This window comes from Penicillium roqueforti (genome assembly GCF_015533775.1).
Source record: "Penicillium roqueforti strain LCP96 04111 chromosome Unknown scaffold_01, whole genome shotgun sequence".
NCBI classification, from domain to species: domain Eukaryota; kingdom Fungi; phylum Ascomycota; class Eurotiomycetes; order Eurotiales; family Aspergillaceae; genus Penicillium; species Penicillium roqueforti.
The window spans coordinates 837,517-849,675 of NW_024067565.1; the positions used below are offsets into that span (position 1 = coordinate 837,517).

The 12,159-nt window shown below is 50.6% G+C and overlaps 7 protein-coding genes across 7 annotated transcripts; 4 read left to right on the plus strand and 3 right to left on the minus strand.

Moving 5' to 3' along the window:
* Positions 1–54: 54 nt before the first annotated feature.
* LCP9604111_716 (DUF2458 domain-containing protein) lies at positions 55–913 on the minus strand (the record flags this gene model as incomplete). The annotated part of the gene is made up of 3 exons (XM_039070873.1): positions 55–336; positions 388–427; positions 492–913. 3 exons carry the CDS (start codon positions 911–913, stop codon positions 55–57), a joined length of 744 nt encoding a protein of 247 aa, XP_038933264.1.
* Positions 914–1,428: 515 nt separating this feature from the next.
* LCP9604111_717 (cytochrome c oxidase assembly protein COX14) lies at positions 1,429–2,380 on the plus strand (the record flags this gene model as incomplete). The annotated part of the gene is made up of 2 exons (XM_039070884.1): positions 1,429–1,741; positions 1,884–2,380. The coding sequence occupies 2 exons, from the start codon at positions 1,429–1,431 to the stop codon at positions 2,378–2,380; spliced, it is 810 nt and encodes a 269-aa protein (XP_038933265.1).
* Positions 2,381–3,368: 988 nt separating this feature from the next.
* Positions 3,369–5,037, minus strand: LCP9604111_718 (3-deoxy-7-phosphoheptulonate synthase; the record flags this gene model as incomplete). The annotated part of the gene is made up of 5 exons (XM_039070895.1): positions 3,369–4,364; positions 4,452–4,507; positions 4,573–4,633; positions 4,724–4,756; positions 5,032–5,037. The coding sequence occupies 5 exons, from the start codon at positions 5,035–5,037 to the stop codon at positions 3,369–3,371; spliced, it is 1,152 nt and encodes a 383-aa protein (XP_038933266.1).
* A 1,077-nt stretch (positions 5,038–6,114) lies between these two features.
* LCP9604111_719 (uncharacterized protein) lies at positions 6,115–7,111 on the plus strand (the record flags this gene model as incomplete). The annotated part of the gene is made up of 2 exons (XM_039070906.1): positions 6,115–6,261; positions 6,362–7,111. The coding sequence occupies 2 exons, from the start codon at positions 6,115–6,117 to the stop codon at positions 7,109–7,111; spliced, it is 897 nt and encodes a 298-aa protein (XP_038933267.1).
* A 635-nt stretch (positions 7,112–7,746) lies between these two features.
* LCP9604111_720 (uncharacterized protein) lies at positions 7,747–8,988 on the plus strand (the record flags this gene model as incomplete). The annotated part of the gene is made up of 1 exon (XM_039070917.1): positions 7,747–8,988. The coding sequence occupies one exon, from the start codon at positions 7,747–7,749 to the stop codon at positions 8,986–8,988; it is 1,242 nt and encodes a 413-aa protein (XP_038933268.1).
* A 364-nt stretch (positions 8,989–9,352) lies between these two features.
* On the plus strand, positions 9,353–10,640 carry LCP9604111_721 (mitochondrial 54S ribosomal mL50 protein; the record flags this gene model as incomplete). The annotated part of the gene is made up of 3 exons (XM_039070928.1): positions 9,353–9,747; positions 9,845–10,235; positions 10,293–10,640. 3 exons carry the CDS (start codon positions 9,353–9,355, stop codon positions 10,638–10,640), a joined length of 1,134 nt encoding a protein of 377 aa, XP_038933269.1.
* A 313-nt stretch (positions 10,641–10,953) lies between these two features.
* LCP9604111_722 (replication termination factor 2) lies at positions 10,954–12,041 on the minus strand (the record flags this gene model as incomplete). Its single annotated transcript, XM_039070939.1, has 3 exons — positions 10,954–11,418; positions 11,475–11,961; positions 12,022–12,041. The coding sequence occupies 3 exons, from the start codon at positions 12,039–12,041 to the stop codon at positions 10,954–10,956; spliced, it is 972 nt and encodes a 323-aa protein (XP_038933270.1).
* Positions 12,042–12,159: the final 118 nt, after the last annotated feature.

Genomic DNA, 12,159 nt, shown 5'->3' on the forward strand with positions numbered 1-12,159 from the left:
ACTGTGAAGAGGATGGGAATCGAAGATAAAGAATGTATGCTGAGAAGTATCTCACTATCGACACAGATCCTCCAGCAATTCCAACATGCGTTGCTGCAACTTCACAAGCTCGGACTTGGAAATTGGCGATGAACTGGTTCCAGTTGACTCGATCTGGCTTCCTGGATGTGAGCCCTCTGTGTTGGTTGGGCCATCTTGAACCAGCTCCTTCCGAAGCGTAAAGAATGGAATACCCAGACCGCGCAATTCGGCCATGATCGCATCTGCCATTTGCACGGCCGCCCTATGAACCTTTGCATCGTAGGTTGCAATCTCTGCGGCAAACTCCTTTTCAGTCTAATGACAATCAGTCAGAGCGAATAATTAACATAGGCACCGAGAACATACCGAGCCATCGTCCTCTTTCACAGGGGCACCGATCGACCTCCTTGTTTAGCGTTAGTGATCCGTCGCTAGTAAAATACCGCAGAGCAGCATAGTGATAGACTCACAGGACTGCATCTAGCTCTCTTTGTTTCTCGGGGCGACCTTTCTGCTGCTTCAATAATGCCTCGCGGGCGTGGAACCATTGTTGTTCATGATGGTGTTGACTTCGGATCACACCGCGAATGCGCGCTTGGGTCTCTTCGTTTTGACCTACGGTGCGCATCACATGTTTTAGTGCTGCGGGCCAAGTTGTGATAGTCGAAGAGTCAGAGTCAGATCCAGAAGTAGAAGTGGTGGACGGTCTCGTTGTCCTTGGCTGCAGCGGTCGTGGATCCTCCGAGGGCTTGGATTGAGAGGATTTGATTTTTGGCGGTTGACTAGGTGTTGGTATAGGCTGATTAGAGCAACCCTGACCCTGAGAAGCTAGACTAGACAAGGTGCTGAGGACTGAGTTCAGGTCCGAGGCATTGTAAGAGCCGTCTCCCATATTGAAATAGAGCCTTTCGATAAGATATCGTGGGATGTATAGGTTACTCCGAAGTTTCCAATTAATATATCGACACTGGGTCTGAATTGATATATAAAGATTGAGAATGGCGAGTGAAGATCGATGTAGATGTCAAAGTGTTCCAAAGACGGTCGACGTAGGATACATATGCAGAGCAAGGATGGAGAAGGGGCGTTGAGAAAGACCAGTCAATTTTGGCATAAAGAATAAGTGGTATAATTTATTGATCACATACAAATTACAAATTCCCCAAGATGAGAGGACGGAAAGGAATGAAAGAAGATAAAAGTGATCAGTTGAAGCTGTTTTGAATGTCTTGGCGCATTCCCGTGCTGAAAATTTACCTTCAACCTGCAAATCCCCGGTTTATCAACTGCCTCCAGATCCATCACCCCACCACGGCCCTCCAATCGCCTCCGTCCAATTTCCAGTAATATCAATCTGATTTTCAATCCCTATCTTCAACTCTCCCCCCGAAACCGGGAACTCCCAACATGTCCCGATCCGCCGCAGACGCAACGCGGTTCACGGCCACCGGGCCCTACGCCCACTCCAAGACCGGCGGCGCGAACCAGGCCTCAGACTTTGGGAAGAAGAAGTCCAGCGTGAAGTCATCACCAAAGCAACTTGGCCCGAATGGCCAACCGGAGACACCCAAGGAGAAGGTGGAACGACTGCGAGCACAGGCACGGGCTGCTCGGAAGACACAGGCAGCTGGAAGCAGTGCGGACCGATGGATTGAGTCTGGGCGGAAGTTTGCCAATAAAGCACACAAGGGAATGGTTTACTCATTGATTGCCGCGTCCGGTACGTTTCCTGCCCTGTGGGATATGAGCAAAATACTAGCAACACAACATACGATCCTCCGAAGTCCGAGTCAGCAATGACAAGCAACGGACCCCCAGTTGATCCCTACTGGACTTATACTAATCCTTCTATGTTATAATAGGTGTCTGCGGTGTTCTTACAGTCTACTCAATGATTTCGCTTACGCTCTATAACCGCCGCCAACGCACGCTTTGGATCGAAAAGGAACTCAAGACCCTTAAGGATGCCGAGATCGCCTACGCCAACGGTACCGCAACCACCGAGCAGCAAGAGCTCCTGAAGAAGGAGAAGATCGGTGAAATTATGAAGCAGAAGCGCGAGGAGGAGAAGGCACAGAAGCCCTGGGCCAAGGCGAAGCGATTCCTCTTCGAGAAGCTAAACATGGAAGACAGCGGTGCCAATCCTGCACCAACATCCGCGTCAGCCTTGGCTATCGAGGGTGCCGACAAGGGCCAAGGTAGTGTTATGGAGGCCGTGCAGGCCAAGCAAGCTCTCGATAGTGCTGCGGCGAAGACTGGCGCTCCTTTGCCCGGTCAGTTGGATGTGCTGGCTGAGAATGTGGGACAGGCTGCGAAGAGCAAGACATCAAGCTGGACTAGCTGGTTGACGGGGCGATAGATTGGGGCAACCTTTGGTCCTCCAAGCAAACAAAAAGAAAGAAGGACGGACTGGATGGGCTGGCATGATGCCATAACCTGTCCTCGGATGCAATGCTGATCTGATTTCATCATCTACCAGCAGACATAATCTGGACCCATCTCTCTCCCTCCGCCGATCTTCACTCCTCGCCATATGCGATACCTTTTCTCTTGCATGGCAAGTCGCGGTTTTTTTTTTTTAAATCGTGGCCTGCTTCCATTCTTCCAGGGGGTTTACGGCGTTTTCTTCCATTGTGTTTCTGGAATGTGTTCCTAGTCAGTATGGTCTTTCCTGACACTCCGAAGGGAGTGAACGGCCGGGCTTCCATGTATATCGTGTACAGTACATAGATCTGCTTATATCTGCTCTCATTTCTACTCTATCCTCAGGTCCCACCTAAATAGTACCTACATATACCCCCACGAGGATACAAGCGCCCCCACGACCCGCTGGTGACTCATTCCTGGGCAATGATTTCGACCTAAATAGGCCCATCTAACCTAAGTTTGCGCACTAATCCCCAAATAGGGACGGACCCATCCTCAACACCGGAGAAGCGCTTAGCCGCGGGCTAACAAGTGGAGCAGAAAAAATAAAAGATCCTTGGAGTACGGAGTAGTACACCCCGGAGAAAAATATAAAAAGCAGATTCAGCCCTTGATCACATTCCTAAACTTTTTGGCCACTCATACTATGAAATCGTCAACAGTCCCAGCGAACCGCAAACCCCCCAAAATGTTCTTTTTTGACACCAGCTACACATTCACACATGAATTCCAAGGGGGTTTCCCAAGGAACAAGCAGGAAAAAAAAAGGTACAAAGGAAACCGCTGAAAACCCGAGATAAAGAAACAACAGGTACCGAAACGAGGTATCTATGCCAGACCCGTTCTCCCTCCTCTCCGCGGAAGAAGGGCTGTGAAAATCAGAGACAAAAAGGGCATGATCTACAGAGAACCGAATCCCTCTATTGCTGCGCTTTTTTGGCAGCACGACGAGCACGAACACCATCGGCGAGATCCTCGAGCACCTCGACCGTCATCTCCCAGTTGATGCAAGCATCGGTGATGCTGACACCGCGGAGGAGACCCTCGGGTCCCTCGGGGGGAACCTTCTGGTTACCCTCGTAGATGTTGGACTCGATCATGACACCAATGATGGCAGTCTCGCCCTCACGGAGCTGTTCAGAGACAGCCTTGGCGACGACGGGCTGGTTGAGGTGGTTCTTGTTGGAGTTACCGTGCGAGCAGTCGACCATGAGGACCTCGCGCTTCTTCTTGGAGCGGAGAGCCTCACGGGCAGTGCGGATGCTGTCGCGGTCATAGTTGGTGCCCCTGTTTCCACCGCGCAGGATGACGAAGCCGTGCTCATTGCCGGAGGTCTTGGTGATAGCAGCCAGACCCTGCTTGGTGACACCGAGGAAGCGGTGGGGGTGCGAGGCGGCGCCGATGGCATCCACGGCAACGGTCAGGTTGCCATCGGTGCCGTTCTTGTAGCCGATGGGGAAGGACAGGCCCGAGGCGAGCTCGCGGTGCAGCTGAGACTCGGTGGTGCGGGCGCCGATTGCGCCGAGCGAAATCAAATCCGCTAGGTACTGTGGGGAGATGGTATCTAGCATCTCTGAGGCAATGGGCAGGCCCGTGCTCGTCAGATCGGTGTACAGCTTACGGGACACGCGCAGACCCTTGTTGATGTTGAAGGTCTCGTCGATGTCGGGGTCGTTGATCAAGCCCTTCCAGCCGACCGTTGTGCGGGGCTTTTCCAGGTAGGCGCGCATGATCACGCAGAGATCCTTCTCCAGTTTTACGGAAAGCTCCTTCAGCCGGCGGGCGTACTCAAGTGCGGTGTCTGGGTCGTGGATGGAGCATGGTCCGACCACGACTAGCAGGCGGTCATCGCGCTGCTCGATGATCTCAATTGCTTGATTCCGGCCGGCGCGGACTGTTTCGATGGCACGAGCGGGCTATACAGACAATTGTTGTCAGTTGGTGTGCTTGTAGTTTTGCCATGTCACCGCAAATAGCGGGGTGAAAAAAAATTTGTGACTTACCGCAGGGATCTCAGTCTGCAAGAAGTAGGGTGACAGCAATGGGTCGTATCCGAGGACTATTAACACAAAGATCATCAGTATCTCTCACACGCAAATTGGCTCTGGACACAATTCAACATACCACGACTGTCCTCGTTGACTTCAGTGGTCTTGATGAGGGGCATGGTGATGCTCAAGGAACACTGGTGGTGATTAGTATAGATTATATAGAAGATTATAAACAGAAGATCCCCAGGGCCAAAATGCAATTTAAAGCAGAAGAAATGACTCACAAATTCGAGGTGTCGAGGAGGAAAGTAGTGGGACTAAAAAAATAAGAGGCAAAAGTGGGCCGAGAGATTTCACGGGTCAAGGGATGGTTTTGAGTACTTCTGTGTACTGTGCTATTTATGGGATGGTTTTATTAGTATTTGGTCTTCTCATACTCTTCTCACTATTGGCTTCCAACATATGTATAATGTATCCAAGCTGTACTCTGTACGGGGGATGAGATCTAGTTGTCTTGGCTGGCTGGAGAATATGAGACGTCCAATCACGGGACCGGAGATGACCACAAGTTATACATCGCACTCCGGCTGACCTGCATATCATGTCATGTACTTCTGATATCTGCAGCAGTCAGGAGATTTCCATGCACTAGTACATGGCGAGAAAATCAAGAATTAAACAGCCAGCTGGCAAACTCCAGTTTCATATTCCGCTGGACTCAACTAGCAGAAAATATGGTATATCAAAACATTGCCTTGAAGACCACAGCCTAATCTTTTCCAACTTTGAATATTGAACCTCCAAGCCAGGATCACGCACACGGGCTTTAGCTACTACAGCAGTCTGTATACAAAGTACATTTAAATGGCCGTCGCCGGTTCCTCGTAATCTTAAATTCGCCCGACTAGAAATGGCTTTGACTTAACGTCTGTAAATGACATGAACGATGAAGACCTGTCTTACAACTTTGCTTCTTGAACTACTCAATTTATTCTCATACTGCACTATGCACCTCAATCTCTTTATTTCTAGACCCCTCTATAGACCTGCTTTGAGCGTTAGTAGTTCTATCAATTTGCAATTATTGCCTAGGCGACCTCTCCTTTGATACCTCAACCGCCAGGAACACAACACTCAACTGTCGCACCCACGTCACTCTTAATCCACCTATAATACTCTACTTCGACATCTAAACTCATCTATTTTTTTTTTCTTAGGCTTGCCTTCAAATACTTGTTCTAACGCAGATTGGTTTACTGGCAGTATTGTTCTCCAATCTCGAAGTGGGACAATCTGCAGCTCTTTGTTCTATTGCAATGGGATATAGAATTCATGAAGACAGACCTTGATTCTTGTTTTGATGTTTTGAAGACTTTTAATTCATAATCGTCACAAGTGGTTACCTAGTCAGGTCATATCCTCTAATTTTGCTGTTATGCACCCCATGAAGTGTTGACAAAAAGGAGGTAACTACACTCTCTTTCATGTTTGCTTCTCGCACGCTGCTGGGTTTGACTGTGATTGTCCTTCTCTCTCTTTCTATCTGTTTACCTTTGTTTTCAACTTCCCCTCTTGATTTTTATCCTTCCTTTTCTTCTCCCCCCGTCATCTTCCATCACCTTCAATTCTCTGACTGTCTACACTTTTCATCTCTCTTCAAGCATCTTCAGCCGCGATGCCTGGCAACGCTGGAAGCACCGTTCCTTTGCGCATCAGAATGAAGAAAAATAAGCCCAAGAAAGTTGAATCTGAGATGACCGAATTGGCCCGCGTGCCTCGCGCGCCACAGATACCCCAGAATGAGAAATCCTACCATGTTCAGGTAAACACTGGTCCTGACCTCGGAATCACACTGGCATAGCCTGCCTCGTCTATTCGCGCGGCACAAATCCCATCTTCTAGATACTGATAATTATGGCCAGGGAATGGTGGGCTGCGGGCACAGCTCGACTGCGCATGGTCCAGCCACCAAGGGAAACGGCGACCACATAGCTGTCTCTCCCGAGAAGAAGGACGGAAAGGTACTCGCTACTGACCGTCGCTTCCATGCCGAAAACGAGTATCCCACCCGCTTCAGCTTGCAAGACATGGAAAGCGACATCGGCAGGTGGATCTGTCTTGCTTGTCCCCTTTCAACCCGCAAATGCAAGGACTGCAAACAGTACGAAGGTCACGAAGACTCCCTGATCATCGCCATTCATGGAGATTGTGTTACCGACAAGACCGGAAAACGTTCAGCAATGGGATTGTTCTACGGCCGCGGCAACACCGGCAATCTCTCCTTGCCCCTTCCAGGCAAGGACGACCACAGCCACACGACCCAGATCGCCGAGTTGACCGCCTGCCTGCGAGCATTGCGCAATGCGACTAGCATCATCGAGGAGCGCCACAGCATGATGCGCAAAGGCAAGCTCCTCATGCCGCTGAATGCCTTCGTTATCAAAACGGACTCCGAGTATCTCGTCCGCAGCTTGACGGAGTGGTTGCCCAAGTGGAAGAACAATGGATGGAAGACTTGCAAGGGCGCTCCAGTTGCTAATGCTGACCTGTTCAAGTTGATCGAAACTGGTATCAACATGGTTGAGTTGGTCGTCCAGGTTAAGTTCTGGCTCGTGCCCAGGGCGAACAACTTGGAGGCTATTTGTCTGGCAAAGGTGGCTTTCATCAAATGATGAGCCAGGGGATCCATCGATATGTCCCTCAGTAGGGATATCAATTAGTTATCTCAGGATCTCTAGTTTAATCCAAACTTCTATGATATCAAATTCGGGAATGTCTCGATTCTCGGCTTGGCTTCCGGTTCCAAAGTGCCGAACCGAAATAGCTGACATAAGCATCCGATGGGCTCCCGATGTCCTGTCCAGTTCGAGGTGCATGTCTATCATTAGGATTATTCGGTATTGTAGAATCTCCGGGGAGAATGTGTAGAGGCTGTTAGAAATCGACGTACAAGACTAGGAACATCGACTTGAATCAACTTTTCTCCCCACATTTCGCGGGAAACCGCTTAGCCGATCTTCAGTGCCGCGACCACTCAGCAACGGTAGTCGACCAAACTACTTCCGACCCCGGAATTTTGTCCGGCATTTGCCTATAAGTAATATTGGTGTCCCCGGGGGAGTTTGGATGGAGTTGTTGCCGGTTTCTCGCTTTTCTCTTTCTTGCATACTTTAGCCATTGTACATATGTGAGTAACAGTCCGAGCTGACATTCAATTCGAAACTGACGGCGCCGAGAAAGATCAGAAATACCTTGACCATCGGTATACAACTTTCAACTAATTCCAATCCAATCAACCTACAAAACCATGGCTTCTCCAATTCCCCGCGGACTTCGCCAAGTACTCCAGAAGTCTCCCAATGACATCGTCATTCTCTCCTCGCTGCGCACACCCGTCACCCGCGCCAAGAAGGGTGGTTTCAAGGATGCCTACCCAGAAGAGCTACTAGCCAGCGTGCTGCAGGCAACACTGAAGGCAAACCCGAACCTAGATCCCGCCCAGGTCGACGATGTGCTCATCGGCTCCGTCCTGCAAGAATTAGGCGGCGCCAAAGCCGGCCGCATGGGTCAGATCCACGCCGGCTTCCCTCACTCCGTGCCCTTCCACACGATCAACCGCCAGTGCTCATCCGGCCTAGCAGCGATCACAACCATTGCTAATAACATTCGCGCCGGCGCCATCAACATCGGCGTCGGCGGCGGCATGGAATCCATGACCCGCAACTACGGCTCCCGCGCCATCCCCACAGTCCTCTGGCCCGAGCTGAAGGAGTCCCACTCCCAAGACTCCCGCGACTGCATCATGCCCATGGGCCTTACCTCTGAGAACGTCGCGTCCCGCTACGGCATCTCCCGCGCAGACCAGGACGCCTTCGCCGTGGAGTCCCACGCAAAGGCCTCCGCCGCGCAGAAGGCAGGCCGCTTCGACTCCGAGATCGTCCCCGTCACTACTAAAACCCTGGACCCGGAGAACCCCGATGCCCCCGCCAAGGATGTGACCGTCTCCAAGGATGACGGTATCCGCCACGGCCTGTCCATCGAGAAGGTGGGCTCGCTCAAGCCCGCTTTCTCGCCTACCGGCGCCAGCACCGCCGGTAACAGTTCGCAGGTCAGCGACGGCGCTGCTGCTGCTTTGTTGATGCGACGCTCTACCGCCGAGGAGCTGGGTTTGTCTGGTGCCATTAAGGCGCGCTGGGTCGCGTCTGCGGTCGCGGGCTGTGCCCCCGATGAAATGGGCGTTGGCCCTGCTGTTGCCATCCCTAAACTACTGCAGGCTGTTGGTATTGAGGTTCCCGAGGTTGGTGTTTGGGAGATTAATGAGGCTTTCGCCTCGCAGGCTCTCTACAGCATTCGCAAGCTTGGTATCGACCAGGCTAAGGTTAACCCTAATGGTGGTGCTATTGCTATCGGTCACCCCCTCGGTGCTACTGGTGCTCGCCAATTGGCTACTTTGCTTCCTGAGTTGGAGCGCAGTGGCCAGGAAATCGGTGTTATTAGTATGTGCATTGGTACAGGTATGGGTATGGCGGGCATGTTTGTCCGGGAGTAAATTGTTTTACTTGCTTTGCACAAAATGTTCTTTTATATCTTTCCCTTCGTAGCATGATACCAGCGGTGTATGTGTATTTACAGTTTGCATACTATGAATGAATACATTGAAGAATATTTCTCATTCAACATCAAACGTGGCCTTTTTTAAAGAAATAAAAAGAGACAGACTAAATCACTACATGCAATTTGATGCGTAAAATGATTGATTTGAATTATTAAACCTCGCCTTGAGGTAGTGAGGAAAAAATGCCAAGCATCAATATAACCAACACGTGACTCGTGCCTTTCTTGAATTTGTTTCTCCGTCCGGGCCAACTCCGCCAGCTCGACGCTCATAAAGAACATTCGCGCCCACCTCGACAATGCGGCCCTCAATGCGCCTCCCTCTGCGGGAGGCAAACTTTGTCTGTTCCAGCTGCAGAATTCAGACTACCCCCCGTATCTCGCCGCTCGGTCAAGTCCGCCAATATGCCTCCGACTCCCCCGGACTCCTCGAACGCGCTCGGCGCAAGATTTGGGGCACCGACAAGCCCCCAGGCCCAGCAGACCCCTACACTGGAAGTCAGATCATGCCAGGAACTGATCTGGCTTCTGGAGAGCCGGTAGCAGAGGACGCATTCAGTCTCGAACAGGGTGAAGCACTGTCTGAAGAAATCGATGACAACCTGACCTGGGAGGGAATGCCCAGGATTGGTTATCTACCAGAGAAAGAATGGCGTCTTCAGGGTTCAAAGGGGCCAGCTGATAAAGTCAAACCGTATGTTTGATCCAAGTCATCAATTCGATGCTTCTACATCCTGGTTTGATTTTCTCAATGGATTTGCTGACAATGTCCTTCTTGATTGATCGAACAGATGGTACTACAATCCACGACCTTTACCATACATGAAGGCTGCGCATCAAGCTGCCGTGGAGATTGGTCTGATGCAAATGTTGTTGGGGCAGAACGTCACCGTTGTTAGCAACCTCAACCTCAAGACCGAAGCACAGCTCGAGTCGGTTAAGATCGAAGGCCAGTCTGGTAACTGGGGCGACCGTCTCCGCTTCCCCGATGTCAAAACAATGAATATCCTTCTACGCCATGCAGCAGGGAGTTTGAAAGGCAAAGACGCCAAGATCGCTCACCGGAAATTGCAAAAGATAGCTGGCGAGAAGGGAAATCGCCTGTATGACGCAGAGTCCGAGGGTCAAATGCAGAACAGCATCAGTTCCCTGTCACTGGCTGATGGAAACATCAAGTTTGTTGTACGTATTTTCCCTTCGACATTCTCATAACCAACATTACTGATAACCACATCTCAGTTCTTCGCCCGTCTCTCCAAATTGATGTCTCAGCATATTCCTGACCACATCATCACCTCTTCCGCCACCACGAGTGATGTCTTCCGCGCACAGGAGGCACTTCACAAAAAGACTACTAGATTGACACCGGTGCTTCTCCATCAACTTATGGACAAGAACGGTGCCGCTCAATTGCCTAACGTCAAGATTCTCGATGTTCGCCAGACCCGTCATGACCACGATGAAGATCTTGGCCGCAAGAAGCTTATTGTCTCTACGCTCTACAAGAATGGTTTGATCACAAAGAGCCTGGGCCAGAAACAACCGGCCCATTGGAAGCAAGCTAAGAAGACTGAGGCGAATGCGTAAGCCTCTCCTTGTGTTTTGTAGAATGTTGGAGGCATACTTTTCCCTTTATCTGAGAGCAATCTTTTGTACATTAGAATTGTTGATTGAATTGCATTTTTGTCCTTTGTGAGTTCAGATAATTGGTATGTACGGTATATCTACCTGTCGACTCGTCCAACATAAAACGCAATAGTCATCATCAATCATCGAAGAACACCAAAAGCCCTTGAACACCGGAAATAACACTCCTTCCATGACTTATCTCACATTGAAAAGCAAAGGCACTTCATTCAGGCCTCACGTCTACCTGCGCAGCAGGAAGAACACAATCAGGTCATGATATAGAAAATCCTCTTGTCATGAAATCACGATTCTTGGACCCGCCGTCCTTCTTCGTGAAGAGACTGTCGAGATTCTCATTCCCACCCATCATCTTCCGGCGCTTCTTCTTCTCATTCTCCTCCGCCAACACACGGGCAGTGAGCGAAGAAGTAGCGGCGTTCTTGATTCCATTGCTAGAAGCAGTATTAGGCACTGGTGTGGAAGTGTTGCTTCGACTTTTAGGATCCGAGGATTGCTTAGGTACTACCAATCCAGCAGGCTCTATGGTACCGGGAGCATCAGCTACTCCCTCCGCGGAGGCGTTCTTCTTGCGCTTCTTTGAGCCGGGGGCTTTCTTGAGGGAATGCGTTAGGCCTTGTTCAGCGAGTTTATGGCCTCGCGCAATCAGACGTTCCTTATCTTCTTTTTTGGTGGTAAGGATGTTAATGATATTGTCTTCGATGTAGGGTTCGTTGCACTAGCACACACACGTCAGCCACTATTTCCGCTTTGTATCAAAGACATGATTCTTACCTGTAAGCACTTGTCGCCTTTGAGCTGTCGGATAGCCTCCTCTGCAAATACATGTCCACACGGCACCAGGTACACAGACTTCACACTCGGGCCCAACGGCTTGGCGGTGACCGGGCAGATCCAGCCCTCGCGACGCTCACGGGGCGCATAAGCACGGCCTGAGGGGTGCTCGGGGAGCTCAGTGTCGATTTCGAACTTCATCTCAACCACATCCCGGAGCGACTTCACTCGCCCGCATAGAATCTCCTCGCAGTCTGCCTTAGAGCTGATCCCCTCGACATCGTCGCCGGGAAGCAGGAACTGGAGAATGGCGTCCTTGTTATAAAGATTTCCGACTGAGTCTGATACAATTGGCCGAGAGAGGGACTTGTGTGAGAGCGGGCAAGTAGTCCAGGAGTGCTCTTGCTGCTCGCGCTGAGTCTCTTTTACTTGCGCCGTGCTCGGGGCACGGGCTGCCTCGCGAACGAGCTCGCGGCGAGTCGGAATACTAAAAAGCTTTGTGTTAGAATTTTTGAGTCTATGGCACATTTATAATAGAGTCGCTTACCTGCCACCATCATTACCCATATTTGCGATGCGGTTGTAAAATGCCCCCGACTTCGCCACGATAAAGTTGGAAAGATAGCGCGCTGACTCAGCAGCGATTAGATCCAGGGCCCGCTATCAACAGCTGGCCAGAAGCTCT